Genomic DNA, 24023 nt, shown 5'->3' with positions numbered 1-24023 from the left:
TTTATGTGCCAAAGATGGTGTGGGTAGACTCAGAGTTGGGTTAAACCAAATCTGAATTTGTCTTTCTGAAAAAAAGTTCCACAACGAAGGAGGCCTCACCCCCTTGCCATCTAGCCCACAGAAAGCATAACAAAGAATATTTTCTACAGCCTCTAAATGTAACAGCTGTTACTTAATGACTTTGTGGGGCTGGCATAGGGATGTGGCTCTGTGAAGATGATGATCGCTCCAGTGGGATGTTGATGTCCAACAAGCGTCCTGTTAAGAAGCATTCTTCTTATTGATGTAAACCAGCTATGGGTTGGATCTGTGGAGATGGAGGTTGATAAGGGGTTGTGTGCGGTACTGCTGTACTTCAGTGTCTTTTATTGCCTTTATTAGGCCAGTAACAAAGTGGAAGTGGATATGGAGAAGGCAGAGAGCTTGCGTGTGACAAGAGGAGACTTTTTTGCATCTTTGGAGAATGATATCAAACCAGTAAGTAGGCACTGTGTAACCCCTGTAATAATCACACAGCATGTTTAATGACATGAAGTAGCACCTTCCTTTTGGGATCAGACATGCGGTGGTGCACCCTGGGCTGACATACTGTGTCCTGTGTTGTAGGAATGAAAATAGGGAGCCTCTTTCTGCCTGCAGTGCTAAGGCTCTGTTTTGTACCTTTTGTTGCATGCAATAATCATAAAAAGGAATAGAACACATAGAGAGCAACTCGGAATTTCTTCTCCTTGTATGTATACTCTCCCTTTTAGGCTACTTCAGTTAATGGGTGACAGCTTTAATATGGACTTTAGTAGGTGTAAACCTCATTTTTGAGAATTGTCTTTAACAGGTGTGGATTCAGAACCCGTTGGCAGCTTGCACTGATTAGAATTTGTATAGAGGGTGTATGAAAAGATGTTTCCAGATGTGCATGGTCTCCAACAGGGTTCAGTCCTTCAAACTGAAATGTTGTCACCAATGGGTGTTCCAGTACTGGAGCATTTCACTGAAGCATCTTCCAGAGTCTTGGTCCTGGTCACTTTGGTGATGTTTAATTGCTTCATGTTTTTCTGATGTGACGCAAAATTTCTCAGTAAAATAAATGTCCCTCTCAATACAGGCATTTGGAACCAACCAGGAAGACTATGCAAGCTACATCATGAATGGTATTATTAAGTGGGGTGATCCAGTAACAAGGGTGTTGGATGATGGGGAGCTGCTTGTTCAACAAACGAAGAACAGTGACCGCACTCCTTTGGTTAGCGTTCTTCTAGAAGGTAAATTAAAGAAAAAAATATATATTAAAAAAACCAAGCTACTTCTGTACTGTAAACTATTCCTATCAGTTGCCCAAGTGGTCATGTTACATCCTGTGTCTGTATGTAAAAGAAACACGTGGGAGGAAAAAGAGAATTGGTCTCTTTCAGTTTACTTGGGTGAAATTGCTTTAGGTACTAAAATTGGCTTCCCAGCCTGAGAGAAACCCTGTTCTTGGAGCAACAGTGTGAACATCGCTAGCTGAGTTAGTTGCCTAAATTCTCTTTGAAGTCACTGGAGAGCTCATCAGTGTAATTAGCTGAGTTCAAACAACAGTTTGTCTGGCCACATTTCGGTGTCTGCTGTTAGAGGTGGATTGCCGTCTATCTAGACTGCTACTAACCATGAACTGTCCAGGAAACTAATTCCAATATCTGTGTTAATTGGAGTAGAATTTGACATTTAGCACTTCCCTCTTTCTTTCCCTGAAGTCAAAAAACGTGGATTACCACTATTGTTCAGCGGTCTGTGGCTTTGAAATTAACCTTTAATAGATCCCCTGAATAATTCCGCGTGCTTGTGGCCAACATATCACTTGTATATAACACCTGCTTGCACTCCAAATTGATTTGTATTGGGTGTATAGATGAAGACGTGTCTTTGGTCTCTGTTTGAATTATTCTGGTGTGAATTCAAGCAAATAACAAACTGTCTTTGTCAGTATTTACCTGGCATTCATGCTGTTGACTTGTTTGCCACGGTGCCTGCAGAAGTCATGCTTAAAGGAGCATAACCGCAGTTCAAGAAGTTTCTCCAAAATACAAACACAAGCTAATATTGGTGGGGTGGCCAGTCCTACAAAATGTGTTAATGTCCTCTTTTGTGTTGGTTTCATGGCAAATCAGTGTGTGTGTGCTCAAATAGGTGTATCAGTTTCCTTCATCTGGAGGATTGGATTGCACTAGGAGTTAGTTCCTTCTGCAAGTAGAAGAAAAGGTCATTTCAAAATGCAGATACCTCTGAATGAGATTATTAACATGCTTAAAATATCATCCACACTGAGCCTTACCAGAGCTGTTTTGTCCATGTTTTTTCATTATGTTTGTCCTTTGTTTCAGGTCCCCCCCACAGCGGGAAGACTGCTTTAGCAGCAAAAATAGCAGAAGAATCAAACTTTCCCTTTATCAAGATCTGTTCTCCTGATAAAATGATTGGATTTTCTGAAACAGCCAAGTGTCAAGCTATGAAGAAGGTACTTCTGCATCTTACTCTTTTGCTTGAGTACAATCCAATTCTATGTTCTTCAGTGGACAGAAAAGTTAATTACTCTTGTGACCATTTTCTGCTCTCTGTAGGTCCTAAATTCCTCTGCGTATATTTATTTATAAAGTTGAATAAGTGTTTTTGTGGCGCTGACACAAAGTGACTCAAGGAAAATTTCAAGGCTCTGTCTCAGTTGAGTCTGAGATGTAATTGTGACTAACAGTGGAACAAAACACTTGATCTGTGATGAGTGAGTCTGGAGCTCTCTGCAAAGATGAAGGGAGGAAGGGCTTAGGGTAGCACTTGGAAAGAACAGATGCTGCCTGAATGAGACTAGGAACAGTTTTGAGGTGGTATTGTTTAGTTAAACAAGAGTTTTAATAACTTGAGGAGCAGGGGGAATGCAAACAAGTTGAACACCTTAAATAATTCCAAGTAGCCAGGTGGAAGGAGAGAGATTTCATTTACTGAAGCAAGCTAGCACTTACTTTTCTACCTGAATGATACTGAGTGAAGCATGTAAGATCAGGTTGTTGCAGGATTGCATAGTTCCGAAGAGAAGCAGTGTGCTCACAGCTGGAAGCCCGGTTTATAATCTAGGTTCAAAAAGGAGGCTTTTGGACTTCACTTGAAGTGTGCTGGAGCTAGTAGGCCTGCAGTGCCACTGATGTCCTTAGTGCTACTTATTGTTTAAACCCAAAGCTTTGCAGTACACTGGTTTGCTGCTCTCTAAAAGGTGACGTGGAGGCTCCATCTGTACTGAGTCTGTTCTCTCTGCAGGGTGCTGTTATGAAAAATAACCGATATCCAGCTTGGGTAGAAAAGCTTCATAATTGCATTACAATTGTGGGGGATTTGTGTATATTTTTATATTATCAGTATTGCCTCAGCTCCAAAAAACAGCGTAATTGTGCTCTGTTTTGTCCATTGCTTTACAATTAAATGCTGGGCAGCTGGCTTTTTTGCAAAGTGTATGGGGTAAATGGACAAAACTGATCTCTGAATTTGTTGAGATGGTTTTATTAAATGCAGGTAGAGTCTAGTCTGTTGGTACTTATCTTTTTCATTCTCTATTCCTCTAAATACTGCTGTGTTTAGCTAAAAACATGTCAACAGGTCCTATCATGACTTTTGTAGTTTTGCTGCTGAGATGAGTAATTTTGCTGTTTTTTAGATCTTTGATGATGCATACAAGTCCCAACTCAGCTGTGTTGTCGTGGATGACATTGAGAGACTTCTAGGTGAGTTAGGATGATGGGAGAGCTGTGTTGTCTGCTGTGCAGAAATACTGAAATATTTGCAATATTGAAATACTGCAAAGTGGAAGTGATCTGGAACCATTTACTTTGCCATCATTGAGCTGTGTTTGATACAGTGAAGTGACTTAAATGTGATCTGCTTAGTAGGCATGGAAATGCATTTTTCGTTTCAGATTATGTCCCAATTGGACCACGGTTCTCTAATCTGGTGTTGCAAGCCCTTCTTGTACTGCTAAAGAAGGCCCCCCCTCAGGTAAGAAAGTAATTGAGGGATGAGACGTGCTATTCCTGTAATAATTTTGACAGTGGAGAGCTTTGTGTCTTGCTGATAGCTGCTGTGCTGCCAGTGGTATTAGTGCTATTGTCTCTGATGCAGTCAAGTTAATCCAAGCCTGCTGCTGTTCATTCAGTTAGACATTTCTAGGATAACCACAAAGAATTCAACTTTAATTACCTAATTACTTAAGGCTGAATCTTCTGCAGTTAGCCCTAGAAATACTGACTAGGGAAACAAGTTTAACCTTCACCGTGTAAAGCTTAAACTTGCAAACCGCTTTCTGATTAACTAAGGGTCTGTTCATTCCAAATCAATCCCTGGCTCAACCATGTGCTCCCTCCTTATTCAGAAATCAATTTCTAAGTAATGTGTGATTGTGGATGTCAGGGTTTTAATTTGTTCGTAACTTGAAATTATCAGGTGTTAATTACAATGGGTGAGGAAAGCTTAAGATCTGGCATCGCGTGCTGATCCCGTCTGTTTGCACTTTGTGGCTTGATGAGATTTAAGAACATCACAAGTGATGTTTCTGAAGCTTGCAATGAGTGAGACAGAGACTCTTCTTGTTTGCCATTTTTCCTGTTGTTTACTGGAATTCTGCTGTGTGTGTGAAAGTATCTGCATGAATAAATAACATACTAACAGGGAAACCTTGAAAGTTGGTGTCAGGAAAAAGCAGAGAAGCACAGCCTGGATGAACTCAAATTTTTTGTCATTTTTAATATCCTGGAAACAGTAATGTATGCGTGAGTATAGTTTTCATTAGAGAGTTAGGGTGAAAAGACCTTTCAAATACAGAACTTTGAAGTAATTAGTAATGCCACAGGCCCTGAAGTTCCCCTTGTGACTGTCAAACTGGGAGAACAAAGATTTTTCCCAGTGAGCTTTCTAGGCCATGTGAAGTCTCTAACATAGAACTTGGATTCTGTTATCACATACATTGGAACAGGAAGTCTGCCTGTATGTAGCAGCACAACAGTTTTCATAATCTCATGTAATCACTGACCTTTTGCTGGGTATTTCCATAGTACCAGGAAATGGTTGTTCCCATAAATCAATAGAGGAAAGTAGAACTTGATTTTGTTCAGTTGTTGAAGGAACTTAAAATACTAAATTGTCCATTTAATCACTGCATCCTCTGAATATGTTTTGTTGCTTAGATGCACTTTTGTTGGCACCCGAGTCTCCCTGAAAGCAGGATGCAGGGTTTGAAGCTCTCAGATATCTGCCAAGTTTATGCACGTTGCTAGAGATTTGTGCTTTGCAATGTTTGAAATGCCCTTGAGGCTGGAAGACTTTGGGTTGACAGCCAATATTATGGTGACTTAAGCCATAAATTGTTGGAGGGTAGAAAGAGAGTTTTCTGAGGAAATGTCACTGTTTGATTGATGATGTGTTGTGGTTTTGTTTCTTTTTTTTCCCCCTAAGTGTCCACTGTTGGTTGGCTACTGTAGAAATTAGGACATTGGGTTGGATGGGACCCTTTCGGCTGACCTAGTTTGGCAGTTCTGATGATGGAGTTCTTCCTAGTGTGTGTTTCTTGTGAGTTCCCTGTGATAGTCATAGCATGTGGGGTTTGTTTTTTTTCCATTAAATAAACCAAGACGGTGCATAAGATGGAGAGTCATGCAGGAGGAGGCCTTTTCTGCTGTGAATGTCTACTGTGAAAAAGATTGAATTTGGGCATGGAGACTCTCGGGTTTTTAACTCAAGTGAGAAACCCATGAGGGTTAATCAGTGCCTTTCCAAGTTCCCTCTGAGATGACTGGCTTCCTTGGGGAGCAATTTATTTGGAAGTAATGGCTGGTTTCAGGGGTTTTCTTGTAATTTGAGATGCGGGTATGTGCTTTAAATGTACATGAGTAGCATCAGTGGTTCTAACCTGCTCCATGAGGTCAAACCAACACGAATTTCTGTAGGATTGGGATCATGATTTAGGTTCATTCCTTGTAAAAATGGAGTGTCCTGGGATATGGAGTGTCTGGGCATGTCCCTGTGCTGAGAGAAATCATTGGCAGGATGCTGTGCAGGCACTACCTGTTCTCCATTGCTATCATGTAAGTGCTTTACCATTTCACTAGTCAGAGGGTCTTGAAATACAGAGTTGATTTGAAAAGCTTAGAACCAGGAACGCACGAAGCATTTGAAACTGTAAGCAAGGAGTGAGTGGGAAGCAGAGGACGCGTTTCAGCAGCACAGCTCTGCTGCTCCCATCTTTGTGGCCCAGATTATGTATTCACGTGGTGTTGTCACATCACTTTCAGAGTATACTTAATGTGCAAGCAGCTTCCTACAATTACTGTAGGCTGTGTGTGTAAGAGGAGCATTTCTGGGATGAAATCTTATTATACATTGAGGTATATGTCTCTGTTGAATTGGTTTATGAAAGCTGCCTCCCAGACTCCTCTCTTCCTATTGAGGCTATATTATTTTGATTTGGTGTGGGAAGGGCAAATACTGGAAGCTTCTGGTTTTCTGGATTTTCTGGCTTGTTTGTACTTTGCAGAAGTTTTGAGAGTAAACATGTTAAGACTTTAAAGAAAACAAGAAACATCTCTGAGTTTGCTTTAAATTCCTGGTCACAGCTCATGCTTGCTAGTTCCACTCAGCAATGCTTAAATAGTGGTATCTGTTACTCCTAGTTCAAGATGACTGAAAAACATTGCATTTTGTTTAGCATCTTTTTTTAAACCAATTAAAAATCTTTTCTAAAATGGATTGAAGAGAAGAAAATAAACCATGTTCTCTTGGGTCTTTATTTCAATCAAGTTACCCTGTGTTGTGCAGGAGAAGAGACTGGGGGGGGATAGAAAGACTGAAAAGGACTGTCGCAGCGGGGAGCCAAGCGGGAGAAAAGGACTTCTCTGAGAACTAAGCAGCAGCAGCTCCGAAAGCCGAAGCTGCTTCATCTACATGCAGAGTCACACAAGGCATGGAGACACTCACCAGCCCCACAGAGGTTTCACATGTGCTTCCCTGCTGGTTCCTGTGAAAAGCTAACAATTGGCTCAAAGGGTGAAAGACCATTGCAGCATCCCCGCGCTAAGCTGGACGTACAATTTGTGCAGTGTTATGAAATGTCTGGCTTAGCGAGATGCTCTCGACCACTCTTGTGGATGCCCTTCCACTGCTCCCAGAGGCCCCCAGCCCCTTTCCTTCTCTGGGACACTGGAGGCTTTTGCCGATTTATGAAAGTTGACGGGGGGAAAGGGGGGAATAATCTCCTTGTTTGATATAATCCCAGATGCATTCCTGATTCCATGTCACTTGGTGTGAATTGGAAGCAACTCCAATCAAGAGTGACGTTACCTTTGTACTTGTAAACCGGGGGAACTGTGTTTTCTCCCATAACATGTTAAGATTTGTTGATACCCCAAAACACATGCATAAAAATATACAAGGGTCCAGAGTTGAGTGAACAGCTAGTGGGTGACCAACAGAGTCACTTCAACATCCACCAATACTTGGTTATAGCATAATTCAAGTTCCTCTCAACTCCCCTTGCCTAGGGCTGGCTAGATTTGCTAAAATTCTGTAATTTGAGACTCCGCTGATGTGTAGAGACTCCATTTGCTTGTCTATGTAATTCTTTTATGTTCTACTTTCTCTTTGGTAGTCAGTGCGATAATATGGTGCCCATTAGGAAATGGATACTGTGTTAGAAGAATCAATCTCATAATGCTTGAAAACGTGGTGTTTGAAACTACTCTTTTGATCTCTGGGTCCCATAGTTCTCTGTATGATTACATGCTTTATTCAGGTAAAACCCCTGTAGGAGAGAGGCAAAATCTGGGGTTATCCTGCTTCTAGAAGGCAGTGGGGCAAAACACGCACCTCTCTGCTGGGTATCCCCCTGTCAGTACAGAGAGATCTTGGGCTTCGAACTGGGACACTTTTATTGCCTAAAGCTGGGCAGAATGAATCCAGACTTGAGAGGTGCCTGTTTCTAATCTGTTGACGGAAAAAGTCAGCCTAGAACTGCCCTCTTAATGAGTCTGACACCAAATGATCTTAAGCTGTTGAAAAGCCAAGTTCCTCCTTGGTAGTTACTCTCTTGTTATGCCTGATTTTGAAGTTATATTTATGAAGTTCAGCTTGAATCCTGATCTTCTGTGGGCTGAACGCATGGCATGTAGCTTTTGCAATGGCTGCTCTAGGAATGAAGGATCAAAAATGTATTTCTGAAAATAGAGGCACTTCAGCAGTACATCTCACAACAGCAAGAAGAAATCCAGTGATGTGTTGTGACTGCAGAGCAGTTGGATGAGGACAGCTTTTTCAATTTGGCTTGATGGCTTTTCATGCTTTTGTGGTAATGCCTGGGGCAAAACTTTTCTGACTTGTAGGTTTTCCACTTGTTTGCTAAGCAAGTTGCCTGAAACTTTGAAAAGTACAAGGGACTCCTGACACTTCTTTTAGTAATTGATACAGCAGAGATTATGCTTGTTTTAAGGTAACTGGTTTTCTAGTGAGCCAAGTTTAAAGCAAGTTGGAGTGCATAGCTTCTTTTGAAGAAAGCAGGGAAAAAATCGGTTATGTTTTGGGTGGAACTCTTAAAAAAAATATTTAAGCACTGCTTTGCAGAATAGCTATCTATTCTGAGGAGTTTTCAAACATTCAGTTGTCTGTGGTTTGGAGTCCTGAGCATGGGTCCTAACTGAAATATCTAAAAATTGCTGATGGATCTGTCATCCATTAACTTGTCCTATTGCTTTTGAACCTCGTTAAGCTTTTGCCATCCTTGGTATTGTGCTTCCTTGAGTTCAAGTGAACTGTATGATGAAAGCAAACATCCTTTGGTTCGGTTTAAAACTGATGCTTGATACTTAAATTTAGTGCTCCCTAGTTTTTATTTTAAGAAACAGCAGTTTTCCCCCTGATCTCTTCTGCACATCTATGATGTTTACTTTCTGTTTACCCCCCATCAATTAACAAAGCATCTATTTAGAGAAGTTTATTCCCTCTTTTTTACCATCCCCGTTGCAAATACAATTTCAGCTATTTGAAATGGCTAGGATTAGATATTGTCTTAAAGAGCACCATGGATTCATATGGTAGAATAATCCCTTTTGTTTTACTCCCCCCCTTTTTTTTTTTTTCTCCATTCTAAAAATGTCTGAGTGTTTGCGTTTTGAGTAAGGTTTAGCACTGAGCTGGTGTTTTTACAGAACTTTCCACAATGACCAATTCCAGTGGCTTTCCTAAATGGTAATAAGTCATTTAGTCATTTTTGTGTGTGTAGTAATTGTCCGCTGGCCTGATTTACAGCAAGTTTGGGATTCATCTGACTAAATGTGGCTGTCAGTGGTTTGGTTTTCTATGACTGAAGCAGTTGTTTAGGAAATAGTTTGCTGTATGAGTCCAGAGTGTAGGCAGCTTTTCTTGGAGGAGGTACATGTCATCTGGGCTCCATTAACTAAGAAGGAAATGCAGAGAGTGAGGTCATTTGTGGACACCTGAAGTTACAGGAGATAAAATTCACCTAACTACATTTCTGTGTGCTGCTTACATCCTTTCCTGGTGAGACCTTTTAGTCTCTGATGAAACCCCAAACTAGACTCTTCTTTTTATTATAGTCAAGTTGGACTTCATCATTGTAGAATTGCTCAGGTAGCATCCTTCAAGCAGTTAATCTGCAAGTTGTCATTCCCTTGATTGATGTCTTTATCTGCTCTGCCAGGCACTGTGCACATGCTTTTAGCTGTATTTTGGGAACAGATGCTGCCTTGCTGGCTGCAGTTGAGCAGGTTTGGTGGTTTTTTTCCTCCTAAAATGCTCATAGTTCATGGGAAATTCTTATTAACACAATCCCTTAACCTCAGCTGTTCCGGATTTTGAGTGTTACATACCGTAATAAACAATTGCTATTGCTTATAAAGCATATTGGTCTTGTTGGTATATCATTGTATGGATTTGTCCTTGCAAGAGCAAGCTGGTGCATGTTTTGGAGGTCTTGGTTCTATTCAAGAGTCTGTCTTTGGCTTCCTTTGCACCCTAGTACCTTACCTGTATAACGAGAAAACTGTTTGAAGGTGCCTAACAGCATGCATATGACTTGTTAGAATTTTTTGAATAAGGTAGCAGAAATTCTCTTACAGAGCTTATGATGTAACTCAGTAAAACTTATGCATAATATCAGATATATCAGCATTATTAATGAATTGAAGAAAAACTCACTGAGGATAGTGTGTTCAGGAAATACAGAGCAGCCATAAAAGCAAAGTCAATTAGAACAGAGGTGAAATTTTCTCAATCAAATCTGCTGATAATCCCTGTGTTTGCATTCTGAAGATTTTAAGCATGCGTCAGTTCTGCCATCGCATCTGCTGCTATCCCAAGTATATCTTAGCAAGTTGAAGGCACTTTTTAACCTTGTCCTTGGGTAGCAACTTCAGAGCAAATGTCAGAGGTGTTTGTATCGCACTTGGGTGGTTCATGAGCAGGTAATTGTCCAAGTGTTCTTGGGGGACTCATTTCACACAGCTTCCAAGCCTGTGTTTAAAGTCTGTTTTACTAGCCCTTTCCAAAGATGAAGACCGCTGAAATTCTGTCTTCATGTTGGCAAAAAAGCTTTTCTGTTGCTAAACATAATTTATTTTTCTTGGTCTATGAAGTGCTTTAGCTGAAAATGAGCACCTGATGGGGCTTTCTGATTTCCTTGTGAGAGTGAGGATCAAATGCCATTCACTTACTCTCCACTGAGTGCGTTCTTTTTTTTCATCTTTGCATGCAAGATCTTACTGAATTGCTCAGATTTGGCTTAGAGTTTTAAAATGATATAATATTTTCCTGGCCTTCCTACACAATGACCACCAAATAGGAAAAAAATGTGTGATTGTAAAGCTGTGGGCATGCAGAACATAGTGGAAGCAGCAGCCTACAGGTTAGTTGTATTTATGCTTACTGTGGATGTTGTATGCCCTTCTCAAGGCTACCTACAGACATTTTTAGACACTCAGACCTCTTTCTGTTTGCTCTGTGCTGCCAGCAGGTCAGTTTTGTCTAGTAATAAAGCATCCCCTGCTCCCACTGCAGTTTTAAACCTGGCATTTCTGTTGTCAGTTGAGGAATTGGCTGCTTTTCCCCATTAAATTGCCTAGTAGTTTTCTGAAGATTTCCCCCTCTAAAGCAGGGACTGAGCTGGTGAGTGTGGTGCCTCCTGAGATGCAGACAGTGATTAACACACAGAAGGGTTAGCACAGTGTTTCCCTGACAAAGCCTTTGTGTGAAGCTCGTGACCTGGGGCATGCTCTGGTTTCAACCTGCCAGGCATTACTTCCTTGTGCTGTCTTAGGCTAAAAACAAACTTGAAGTGAGCACTTGAGTTCGTTACCAGTTCTGATGCTTTCTTATTGTCCGTCACCCAAAGCAGGAGTGTAATCTGTTCAAACACAAAAAGTCAAGTGAATACAATGGCACTCAGGGAAAAACAAACAAATGCTGCAAAGATGCATCATCTTCCTCAAAGATGTATTAAGTTTAATTATGTTTTCATCCTTTGTCAAAGGAATGCAAAACACTTACGAAATTAATTCTGGCTGCTCTGTGAGAATAGTTTTAGGTTTTTTTTTTTTTTGTTTGGATTGGGTTTTTTATGATGATGAACAGAGTTTGTGTTACGAGGTTGAAATATAGAACTTGAGCTGATGCGCAGAGACAAAGAGTAAACTTCTGAACGGTGAATGAGGAGAGTACTTGGCTGGCCAGGCCTCTCCTCAGCCCATGGGCTCCTTGTGTACTGGGTTGGAAAAGGGACTGATCACAGCTGATAATCCCAGCAGCTCCTTCCATCAGCCCACGACGTTTATCAGTGTCTGAACACTGCATCGTGAAATGCAAATAGCGTTGAAATGGCATTTGCAAGAAGAACTAACAAGTTTATTTTTATTGGCAGCTGGTGTTTTCCATTCATTTCTCTATTATTTATAAACCCTGTTATTGCTCAGGCCAACTTGGAATTGGTGTGTGCACTGTCGGTTTGAACTTGGAGGCTGCCAGACATGGTGCTATTCTTTTATACAACCACACTGGCAGTGGGAAGTCTTACGAACTTAGGGCAACCTCCAGTGTTAAAGCGTGAGCTGTAAAACCACTGGAACTGTCTGTACGGTGGCAGAGAATTCACTGTACCCACAGGATTTCTAAAGACAGGCTGTTCCCCTGCGAAGTCATCTGTAATTCAGCTTTTGGGAATGGGGGTTTGTGCATGCTTTTAAATTTAATGAGGATTCAGTTATTTATAATGATGAATTTAGAAGGGAAGGGAAGGTAGGGGAGTGTGGGTGGGTCTTCTGTGGACCATAATTTTTGAACCCCCTTGGTGACATTACTCTGACTTCTGAAATGTGATCCTAGTCTTCTATGGTTGATGTTGACTACTCCAATTAATGACAGATTTAATATTATTTTTTTTAAGAGGTACTTTTACATGGCCATTTTTCGTTTGTGAAACTTCCCAAGGCTGGTTCTTCTCTTGCTTTTCTTGACACTTATTCCATTGTGTGGACAGGGTCGCAAGCTTCTAATTATTGGAACCACCAGTCGCAAAGATGTCCTGCAGGAAATGGAAATGCTGAATGCTTTCAGCACTACAATTCATGTGCCCAACATTGCAACAGGGGAGCAGCTGATGGAGGCTTTGGAGGTGAGAAAAAGGTCAAGGATGACAAACCAGCTCAAAATTTGCTGGAAATGAGGGGTTTTGCAGTAGCCTTGCATTTGGGAACAGTGTCCCACTTAACTGAATTACTTTTTCATACAGTAAATTAAGGCAAAATGAGAGAACTCTAGGTCTGGGGAAAAAGTCTGTGGCGTTGACGGAAAGATTCCAAGGGCATGGAAGTGGGTAATGAATATAATTGGCACACTTAAACTGAATGTGCCTGGAGGGTGCCAAGCTCTCATGAATTGGAACAACAGCGAATTAAGGTGTTTGGTGCTGAAGAGATTATAAGTTCTTCATGAATTCATGCCCTTACTGGCTTCTTATTCTATGCCATAGTGGAAATTGTAGTGAGTATTGAAGGCTGTTAAAATAAACTTAACAGGCGAATCTTTTGTGCAAACTTGCAAAGCTGCCACAATGATAATATCACTAAAGCCTGAAAGACACAGGCACTCTTGCAGCAGTTTTGAAAACTTTCTGTGGCTTGAGCCACTGTGGACCTTCTAGACTCTAATTTGGAGGAAACCTGGAATGCATTATAAAAGAGAATTGCAAACTATTTGATTAGAGACACTGCAAGAAGAACCATTATGGAACAGAAGAATCAAAGTGTTTTGCTTTGTCTAGATATATTGCAACACATTTTCTTTCTAAGTTAGAAGATGCTTCCTAGCTTCTCGTTCCTTATTTCCTGAGTTAGGTAGCATTATTCCTCCTGACAGTGTCCTGTTGTTGATTTTTTATGTGTTTGTTTTTTTTTTTTTTTTCATTTTCCCACCCCCCAGCTCCTGGGTAACTTCAAAGACAAGGAACGCAGCACTATTGCACAGAATGTCAAAGGGAAGTCTGTCTGGATTGGTATCAAGAAGCTGCTGATGCTGATAGAAATGTCATTACAAGTGAGTATGTTTCTGGTTCAGGAAGGATGGGGTAAATAAAGTGGTCTTAGAGGTTCCTAATTGTCTGAAACCTGCTACTTTAGTTGTGTGGTAGGAGCCTTTGAATCGGTTTAACTGAGAAAAGAGCTACGGTGAGAAGACATTTTCCGAACAAAGATGTTACCAGGTCTCAGTCCACAGAGATCTTTAAAAGCCACAGTGCCTATAGGCTGTTTAGAGCTGCACTTCAGAGACGAGCATCTGGCAACTGGAGGGATTGGATTAACTTACCTTTCATGAAATTTCTTCTCTACACCCAGCATGTTAAGATTGCAGATAGCAATCACTTAGGATTTTTTTAAATTTTTTTTAAAAGAAGAAGGTGCCTGTGCAGGTGTATGTGCTCTTTCCCTGAAGAAAATAAATCTGTCAGGCTGTTCAGCTGCTCTTCTCTTTATTTTCCACTTTCAGCACTTTAAAGAAAATAATTGCAGAGGGTAGAAATATGTAGCTCTTAACCCTCCCCCGCACCGATCATCTATGCCTGCAAGCCAGCCATCAAGCTTGTGCTCGACAGTATATGCATGCTAAAAATGAGAGGGTGTAGCATGCCGCCCTAATCCTCCACGGCTGACATTTCAGCGCCCTTCTGAGTCCTTCCCCCCCTCGCGCACCCTCTCTTTTCACATCAAATGGATTTAGTGCAGCTGAGTGAACTGTCCTTAGATCTTCCTAGGAGAGGCTGAGCATAAGCTAAGAGGCATGTAGTTTAGCAGCATATAAGTCATGTATCCCTCTGTTCACTATTCACAATTCTGTTAAAACTTGCACAGCACTAAGGATGTGCTCTGACTGGATGTCACCTCAGGGAATAAAGTCATTTATCTAGATTACTTTTTCCTCTTCTTCCTTGGCTTTTAATTCCATACCTACAGGCAAGTCAGTAAGTCATAGCTCACATGTATTAAATGTGTTCAAGGGGTGCAGGCCTCCAGGGACTGCCTGGCTCTGGTGCAGTCCATTTCACTTAGCCTTGACAATGGATTCCTCCTTCTGGCACGGGATATTTTCTTTTGCTGCTCTGTGGTGTTCTTTTCTAACCTGAAGGTGAAGGTTATGTAAATCACGGACAGCTCTGGATGGGGAGCGTGGGTGGAAATGCTGACCCTGGCCCTGTTCACGGCATTGGCCTGTGGCTGCACACCTGCGATGCTGTAGGTGGGAAGTCTTCATGCTGCCCTAGACTGTGCAGACAGGCAAACTGGTCTTATGCCTTTTATTTATTTATTTATTTATTTAAACCAGGCCACCGTTTTGTAGATGAGTCCATGACCAGTCAGGCTGGGAGAAGACAGGCAGGGCCACGACTCTGTGTCATTTCTGACAAAAATTGAACAGCTGTACAATGAAGGGCTGCTACTGCCGAGATAGGTGATTGATAATCCACAATTGCTTCTGTACGTGGGTGGTTGGTAGCAAGGTGACTTACGTTGTTACAGTCAATTCAGGTAATTGTGTGATAGCATAGGCGATAGTGTATGGAGGCTAAATATGAAGATTGTTCCAAAAGGTTAGAGGTGTTTGTGTGACTCCGTCTGCTGAACTGCAGTACAGGCTCTCACAGAATAGGAGAACGCTCATCTCTGAATGCACTGAAAGACCACAGTGATATCTGATTCGGCTAGCTTTTACAGGAAAGCAGAATATCACCAAATGAGACGTCTAAGGCTAGTTCCCTTTTTCTCTGAGCTAGACCATAGCTTTCTAGAAAGAGGTTTGAATCTAAAATCCCTTAAAAATTCCAAGCGATGGATGAAATTTCTCAAAATTCAACTGATTAGATCCCATGGTGAATGAATTCTTTGCAAAAAACCATGACCTTGTTCCTTTCTCTGCCATTACTGAATCTGCGTTTTTTGTTTTATTACACTAGTAAACCCAGTATATGCTATATGTGGGTATTTTTAAGCTGTTCAAATGACTTTCAGTTTGTTTCAGGCTGAACCAGTCTATCAAAATCTGTTCTTGGCCTACCGTGAACCACTGCATTGCCCTGGTATCTTGGGTTGCTTTGTTACCTTGTTTGCGAGCCTTTTAAACCCACGCTTTTTGGCAGCTTAATTTTCCTCAAACTATGTTTATTGCTATTTCTGGCCTTCTTTAATGTCAGAGAACTCATATTTAGTGTCGCATACTTTGGTTGTCTTGTATACATTGAGTGTCCTGGAATGATGTTATGTTCTTGTTCAAAAAGAAGTCTTTGATGAATGGATACACTCATCATTTGCCACATGAATCCAGAAAAGTTTAGTTATCCTTGGCTGCAGTACATGGACCACCGGTGCCCTGCTAGCTTCACCCTGCCCTGGTGCTGGGACCCTACCCTGGGGTGCTGCTGGGTACATGAGCTGCCTTTTTTCCACAGCTAGGGGCTGGTTTCTTCTGCTTGTTTTGTCTGCCTGTCTTGCTCTTGGACATTGCTGGCAACACTCCAAAACCCAAGGTCTCTCCTCCTTGGGGTAGGAACCTGAATGAGCCAGGCAGCTTTCCAGAAAGGCCCTTTTTGCACCTCCAGGATTTCCTGATTTGGTAACTTCTGCTTAGCATAAATAAAACTTCAGGTAATCTAAGCTGTTTGTAATGTATTTTAACTTACATGGGAACTTATTTTGAAAGGTCATCATATAATATTGCCTATATTACCTTAAATGCTGTGTCTGGACGTACTAAGAGTTTGGATTTTATGACAGGTTTACAGAAGTACGGTACTATCCAAGGGCGTGCACATCTTGGCAGAGTATCTCCTCTTCTCTGAACTGAAGATTAGTGAAGTCTTTTCAGCTGCCTTTTTTCCTCAGGGCTCCCAGGCGTGTCCTGAGGGTACTGCATTACCTAGGAAGGAACAATCATTTTCTTGCCACCTGTCTGAGCTGTGTCATAGCATCAGTCTCCACGCTGTTCTAGAACTTTTGTCATCGAGTTTGACAGCAGCATTTCTCCTTTCATAGGGCACTAGAGGGTTGGTTCAAGAGTCCTGAACCTGCTTCCCCTTTGCACTCTATTGACACAGACTTCTCCTTTCAGGGCAGATGTGACTTCTGGTTTTGTGCCTGCATTTTTTGAATACGCTTTTTGATCAAATTTGCCTCTTTGTTGCCTTTCAGCTTCCTGCTTTAGTCTTTTGGGCAAGGTATTGTACCTGCAGATAAATGCTGTTCCTCCCAAAGAGTGTAGAAACTGTCAGTACAGATTGTGGACAAAGTGTCTTACCATGGCCGCTTTATTATGTGTGAGTGAAAAGTGGTGGGGAGGCAGCATCTTGGATCTGGGGAGCAGAATCCTGGCATTGGCAAGTCTGAATTTCATCTGGTGGCACTAGTACAGGTTTTCTAGGAATGAAACTATATTTGTTTGCATTTATCCATCTCGGATCATGTTGGCTTTTTAAAAAGAACTATCTGATTGGTCCTTTGGTGTTATTCCTGATTGCGATGCTCTTCCATGCTTCCCTAAGGTTTCACCAAGGCCCTCGTAACAGGACCATCTCCTTTGCAGGTAGATAGTATTCTTGTTCCCTGTGTCAGTCAGTGAGAGAAGTAATCTTAGAATAAGCCAGGCCCTTTGACTGTTCTGTGTGACCTTCTTTTCCAGCAGCTTTGGGCTTTCCATCAATGGCCAGAAGTCATGTCTTGCTCCACTTCGGTGTTCATGGTTCCTTGGGTCAATCTGAGATGTGAAAGATTCTTTCTTTACTGACTAAATTGCCTGGTTTTGTGGACTCTGCAAAAAGCATCTTGATTCTTCACCCACTGTTCCATGCCGTAGGGTGTTGGTGTTGGCGTGCCTGGCAGCATAAACATCAGCTGTGCGTGTATGGATTTTGCCGCGGGCCCGCAGCAGTGATTCTGTATGGAGTGCAAGTATTTTAAGCAGCGAGTTGCTGTTGCTCCAACCGTCGGGCTGCCTTTCACTGTTTTGTTGGATTTGCAGACTGCTCAAGATCTTAGATCATAGAATCATTCTTGTTGGAAAGGACCTCAGGACATTATCTAATCCAATTCAGACTTTTAGAAAGCATATGTGTAGATGATTACAGGCTTCTCAACCACCCTGTTTGACATCAGCATTTGACGGGACTCGGGCCTCTCCAGCTCCAACAGGAATGGATGAAGTTGGCGTTTCAGACTGTTGCCAGCAAGGTCCACTTCTTGGCATTTCATTTGCCCAGCTCTTCGACCTTTCAGATGGAGAATTGGTCTGTAAGTTTGGACCATAAATGAGAAGTCAGATCTCAGAATTTGGTGGGCTGACACTTGAGTAACTCTTCTGAAGAAGTCCTTTCGGAAGTAGGCGTCTTTACTGCTGCTATCTACGAAAATGCCATGTGTCTTACCTGGGAAGGCCAGGAATCCCTCTTGGATGTACTTTTCTATTCATGGTCAAAGACCAAATGTATTTTGTCCCTTTCCTCAAATCCCTTTCTTTTACAGGCTGCCTGAAGGTTGTTGAGAGAGTGCACTGGCAATTATTTTTGCTTGAGCTTGGCCTTGGCAGCTCTGGTTCCCAGGCTTGCTTTGACTGTCCATGTAACTTAAGGTTTCAGCCACTTTTGAGCCTCCTGTCCAGGACTTGCAGTGAGCACTTTGTCTAGCTGCAGGTGATACCTGGTTCTCTGGGGTAAACTGTTCATGACCACCTTCTCTTTGGGTGAATGTCACAGAGAGCAGGAAGGTACTAAACAGATACACTCTGCTAATTACACCCATAGCATTTTTTTTTAATCTTTGTCTGGTCCAACCCTCTGCTCTGACCAAGCATGATCAACTAGAACAGGTTGTTCAGAGCCAGTTGGGTCTTGACTACCTCCAAGGATGGAGATTCCATAACATCCGTGGGCAGTCCCTAACAGTGTGTGACGACCCTTGCAATGAAATGGAACCTGTGACCTCCTGCCCTGTCAATGGGCGCCACTCAGAAGGGTGGCTCTCTTCTTTGCCCTCCCGTCAGGTATTGCACACATTGCTAAGAGTCACCCTTCCCTCCTCAGTCCCAAGTCTTCTCTACTCCACACCAACCAATCTTACCTCTCACAGCCTCTCTTTGTATGACAGATGCTTAAGACCTTTAATCATCCGTGTGACCCTTTGCTGGACTCTCTGATATGTCACTGTCTCTCTTGTACTGGGGAGCCTCAAACTGGACACTTTCTTCCAGGTGTTGCCACTGGGAAGAGGGGAAAAATAATCTCCCTTGATCTGGTAGCAGCGTTCCCCCTGACGAAGCCCAGGATGCTGTTGGCCATCTTTGTTGCAAGGGCCCTTTGCTGGTTCACGTTCAGCTTGTCCTCCAGGGCCCTCAGGTCCTTTTCTGCAAAGTTACTCTCCAGCCAGTTGTCCCCCAGCTTGTACTGGTGCATGGGGTTGTTCTTGCCTAGGTGGAAGACTTTGCATTTCCCTTTGTTGAACTGCATGAGATTTGTTTTGGTCTGGGTCTCTGAGTGACAGCAGCAGCATCAAGTGCATAAAACATACCTCCCAATTCTGTGTCATTTACAAACTTGCTGAGGGTGCGCTCTGTCCCCAAATCCCGATTGTTAATAAAGAGGTTAAATGGTATCGGCTCCCATACGGATGCCTGGCGTACTGCTAGTGACTGGTCCTCAGCTGGACTTCACGCCACTGAACACAACTTTTTGAGCCCAGCAGTGTCATGGTTTAACCCCAGCTGGCATCTAAGCCCCCACTTCTCTGTTGTCTCTGTCTCAGTGGTGGGGGAGAGGCAGGACTGATCTTTAGGGGGTGTTCCTGGTTGATGGAGCCGCAGCAGAAGTTGGTACTGCAAGTTCTGGAAGCCTTGTGCTACGATTCAGCTTTCCCTTGTGTGCTGATCCCCCATGCGCAGCTTCTTTCCTCTGGTGCTGTGCTACTGGAGCTGTAAAGGGTAAGGAAGATTTTGGAAAAATTGAGGACACCTTCAGTCCCTTCTGCTCCTGACTCTGTAATCTGCTGCCCCAGCTCTGGAAAGGGGCAGATAGAAGCAGGCACAAACTGGACCTGGCTTGTCCAGAGCCAGACTAGAATTGGCAGTGTGGGGTGAAGCTAGCGTGCATATTGCCATGAAAACAGAAGTCCATGATAGAAATCCTTGTGTACGTTTCCAGTCTGGCTCATCTCCCAGCAATGGGAGCACGCTAAGCCTGTGCTAATCGTTTTTTTTTTTTTCTCTTGGTGCTGTGCTGTATCTGCACTGCTTGGCTTGCAGGACTTCTGGATGAGCAGGCTGATCTCTGGCCTGGCCAAGGCACAGGCAGAGCAAACACACACATGTACCTCCAGCTGTCTTTGGCCTCATTTTCTTCTTGGGCTCCTTGGAAGACTGCATCATGTTGATGGAGATCTGTTTTTTTTTTTTTGTGTTTAGATGGATCCTGAGTATCGGGTGAAAAAATTCTTGGCTCTTCTGAAAGAAGAAGGAACGTAAGTACTTTCATTTTAAAGGATTGTTTAAAACTCTCCTCTCTGCTCAGGAACAAGCATTTCTTTGAGGGGAAGCTGCAGTGTAGTGTATCTGATCTCATTGTTGGCCCCTCCTGTATTTACAGGACTGTATTATCAGATCAGTTCTCCTTACAGCTATATGCTGGTTGTTTTGGGAGGGGGGAGGTCCTGAAGACTTTGAGAACCTGCATGCCTGGACTCTCTGCTTTTCTTAATTTACCTGTGACTCTTTAAAATTTTATGAGATACTGTACTGCAATTTAGCTTTCTTTAACTGAAGTAAATCAGAAGAGATTCTGCTAGAGTTAAAATCCAGCTGTTTATCTAAAATCTGGAACTTTGGTTTCTTGTATTTCTCCTGTCTGAGAGAAGGATGTCCTACTCTTTCCCCTGTAGGTGTCACAGGGAATAGTTGAGCCCAGTCTTGACAGTGGCATCTCCTAGAAAATGACTTTCTAATACATGTAGGGCAGTACCTGTGCTGGGGAAACTCACAACAGTATCTATCCTGGCTACATGTGAGTGGGTTCCAGTGTGTGCTTGATGCTTTTATACATGTGCATGCTTTCTTGATGAATTTGGCTTCTTTTGCAAGAGTTCCTTCCCTAGACTGAAGGTGGACCAAGTGCAAGATCAACAGCTGGAAAAGTGACCAACCTGGAGAATATAAACTGGGATCTTTACTCTTCTGTGTTCAACACACTGGACAAAGTGAAATGCTCCCCTGTTTCCAAGAACCCAATGTGAAATCTGCATGTTTAGTGCAATACAGTATCTTTATTCTTTGTCTTTAATATACTGATGTCATGTGGAAGTGTCTTCTAGAACACTGTGCTTCTGTCTCTGTGCAGGCGAGGCTGCGTTCTCATTTGATTTTAGCATGGGGGAAATGTCCTGTGAGTCTTGAAGCTAACGCTCACTTGTGTCCAGCATCCAGTTGCTACGATAGGAGTAAAACCTGACAGTCTGTGGTGAAGGCAAATTAAAGTAGTACTCGGTCTTACCCTGATCTGATGAACGGTATCTTGTTATGCCGTCCAATGCCTCACTGAATATTGAGCCAGGCTGATAGCCTAAAGACAGTGCCCACAATAATGCAGCTCCCGAACTGCCTAGATGCTAATTAATACCTGCTTTCTCTTACATCCAGGTATTTTGTCGCCTGAGGAGAGGGACTGGCTAATGGCATTAGGGACTGGAAGAAGGCAGGGAAATATGTTGATCAGAGTAGAGGGAACTTCCAAATCCAGTATTTAAGACGTTAAAACTTGTTGTTAATTCAACGAAGTTTTAGAGGTGCTGATTCCAGCCTGAAAGCTCTTCATGAGCGTGATGTAGATGGCAGCTTTGGTATTAGCCAGCCTCATTACATCCCATTTTTCTGCCATGTTACCAAAGGTTGAAATTCCTCCTTAAACAGAGAGGAAGCCAAGCTCTGCAGATGCATGAGATATGTATCGCCATGTTTTTGCACTGAAATAAAGGAATGTACCAAACTTTGCTATGTGGTCCTTCCCCAGTAGTCATCTCGTGTCAGTGAGATGCTGTCGACAATGACTGCATGAGGCTACTCCCCTCTCGTTCTTTGGCTCCACACGTTTAATAAGGTTCACGGAACATACCTCAATTTGGTGGGGCATGAAATCAAAGCCATTTATGAGATCTTAGTTCAGTGTAGCTTCCTAAACCTGACCAGGCATGCTGCTAAGGGCTAGCAACTTGCACCCAACCCAGGGAAAAGAGGGTGCTTCACATTCTTTCAGGCCCAGAGGTGAAGGTACTGTAGTCCTTAGTGCGTACTCACAGAGTTGGAGTATTTTAGTCACTCCACTCAGGTTTCTTTTCATTTGACAGTGCTGTTGCATTGTGATGACATTGTGAGTCCCAGTGGTTATTATTCCCTCTAATTTTGTGTATGATCTTGTGAATTTATTTGTTCCTTTCTTCTGCTAGTCCTAGTGACAGCAGCACACGTTAACTTATATTTCAGAATAAATGATGTAAACTTTACCTGTGTCTTTGTCCAGAACTATGCTGATGAATAAATATCTGGTTTAATTGCACATTCAATGGATTCAATAAAAAGCACAACTACTTGTGATGATCTGGGAGACATCTGTGTCTTTGGTGCTAGCTGAACAGAGGTGCGTCTATGGAGTGAGGATGTATGGCATGAAGATAGCAAAGCTATTCCCAGGCTGCTGATGGCCAGAGGGATGCTCAGTTTGTACCTAAGCGTGGATGAATTGGATATATCCCCAGCCTGAATAGCTTGACCACAGGTAGTATTGAAGGAGCTGGCTGAGAAGACCTCTGGTCCCACCCGTTCTGGAGTTCTCTAGACCTTGCAGTGCTGAAGAAGCCCCAGAGATGTACGTGTGTGTGTGTGTGTGTGCTGAGTTTAGGTTTGTCACACTTGAAGAAGGCTGTCTTGGAAAACCAGGGCAGACTGTTGGGTGCGACATCCCACCTGTTCCAGCCTATTCTGAGCTCTCCATCCAAGATGTTTCCTGCAGGTGACAGATGAGAATGACTCCTGGTAGCACCTTCCCACCACATCTTCTCTACGACGCGCTGTCTGGGCAAGAGCAACTTCATAATGAGAACGCTATTACTTTAAACGGTAAGGGCCGAATCCTTCACCCCCTTCCTTACCCTGCTGCAGCTTTATTCTGAACCTTCCAGAAATGCAACTGTGTCTAAAATGAAGTCAGTAACCAAAAAGCGTGTTTCAAAGTGTTGGGATGGGTTTGGTGGGGATGGAGGGCGGGGCGGTGGGGAGAGGCTTGGGCTGACGGCCAGCCGGAGATAGCTTCCACTCGTGAAGCTGTTCAGCTCAAAACGCTGTGTGAGCCTGGACTGTTTGGTCGTCCGGTTTGTTAGCGACGGTGGTGGGTGCTTGTGTAACTTCGGAGGTGTCGCTGCTGCCCTCGGGTAGAAGGTGGCACAAGCAGCGCGATGTTTCAGGCAGCACTCGGCGAGAAGGCCGATGTAACTGCTTTGTGTGCACGTTGGGGATCAGTGGAGAAAGAGAGTCATTTAGGTTGGAAAAGACCTGTGAGATCTCCAAGTCTGACCGTTAACCCAGCACAGCCAAGTCCATCACTAAACCGTGTCCCCAGGCACCACGTCTACGTGGTTTTTAAAGACCCGCAGGGATGGTGTCCCCACCACCTCCCTGGGCAGCCGGTTCCGGTGCTCGGCCACCCTTTTGGTGAAGAAATGTTTCCCGACACCCAACCTAACCCTCCCCTGGCACAACCTGAGGCTGCTCCCTCTTGTCCTGTCCCTTGTTACCTGGGAGCAGAGACCGACCCCCCCTGCCTACAGCCCCCTGCCAGGCAGCTGTAGGGAGCGATCGGGTCCCCCCTGAGCCCCCTCCTCTCCAGGCCGAACACCCCCAGCTGCTCCTTTGTGAGACTTGTTGGGGTTTTTTTTACCCTTCAGATAGGTATATTTGAGGCCAGTACCGTGAAAAACTGTGTGCTTAAAAGCATTGTTAACATACGGAAGATGTTGCAGAAATGCCCATGAAATTATTTGTGGACGGGAGATGTTTTTATATGCGAAAATTTACATCTGGGTCTGCCCAAAGCATCGGAAGGTGGTTCAGTGACAGCGAGTGCATTGGTGGGGGCAGATGTGAAGGCTACAGCCTGTCGGTTCAGTAATCTGTGGTGTATGCGCACTGCGAGCTGGCGCTCTATAAATAACAATCTTAGTATTTGGCTGTAAAATCTCCTCTTTGCTACATTTACCATCCGTCCTCTTGCGTTCGTGTGACTTATGGCTGTGCATAAGTAGCTGAATGATGAGCCACCGCTCCCGTAGCCATTCAGCAGGACCTCAAGGACCTTCAGAGGCAAACCACACAAGCTGGCGAGGGCATCTTTTTGGGTTTTTTACCTTCTCTTTAATGACGTACCACAAAAAAAATGCAAGTTG

General features: G+C 43.1%; 1 protein-coding gene across 5 annotated transcripts in view; it reads left to right on the top strand.

Moving 5' to 3' along the window:
• The window catches only part of NSF (N-ethylmaleimide sensitive factor, vesicle fusing ATPase), a 75089-nt gene extending 52907 nt beyond the window's left edge, over positions 1-22182 (top strand). For 4 of the 5 annotated variants that reach the window (XM_040617501.1, XM_040617503.1, XM_040617502.1 and 1 more), the window contains exons 13-21: positions 382-477; positions 1103-1259; positions 2358-2491; positions 3677-3743; positions 3935-4014; positions 12548-12682; positions 13489-13602; positions 20002-20057; positions 20674-22182. In XM_040617501.1, the coding sequence (XP_040473435.1) occupies positions 382-477; positions 1103-1259; positions 2358-2491; positions 3677-3743; positions 3935-4014; positions 12548-12682; positions 13489-13602; positions 20002-20057; positions 20674-20692 (858 nt within the window). In that variant the 3' untranslated portion in view covers positions 20693-22182. Of the gene's footprint in view, positions 1-381; positions 478-1102; positions 1260-2357; positions 2492-3676; positions 3744-3934; positions 4015-12547; positions 12683-13488; positions 13603-20001; positions 20058-20474 lie in introns of all 5 variants that reach the window. The other variant, XM_040617500.1, reaches the window with a different exon arrangement.
• The last annotated feature ends 1841 nt before the right edge of the window (positions 22183-24023 follow it).

This window comes from Falco naumanni, chromosome 18 (genome assembly GCF_017639655.2).
Source record: "Falco naumanni isolate bFalNau1 chromosome 18, bFalNau1.pat, whole genome shotgun sequence".
NCBI classification, from domain to species: domain Eukaryota; kingdom Metazoa; phylum Chordata; class Aves; order Falconiformes; family Falconidae; genus Falco; species Falco naumanni.
The sequence above is the reverse complement of the archived record's forward strand: the minus strand, read 5'-3'. Positions and strand labels throughout refer to the sequence as shown.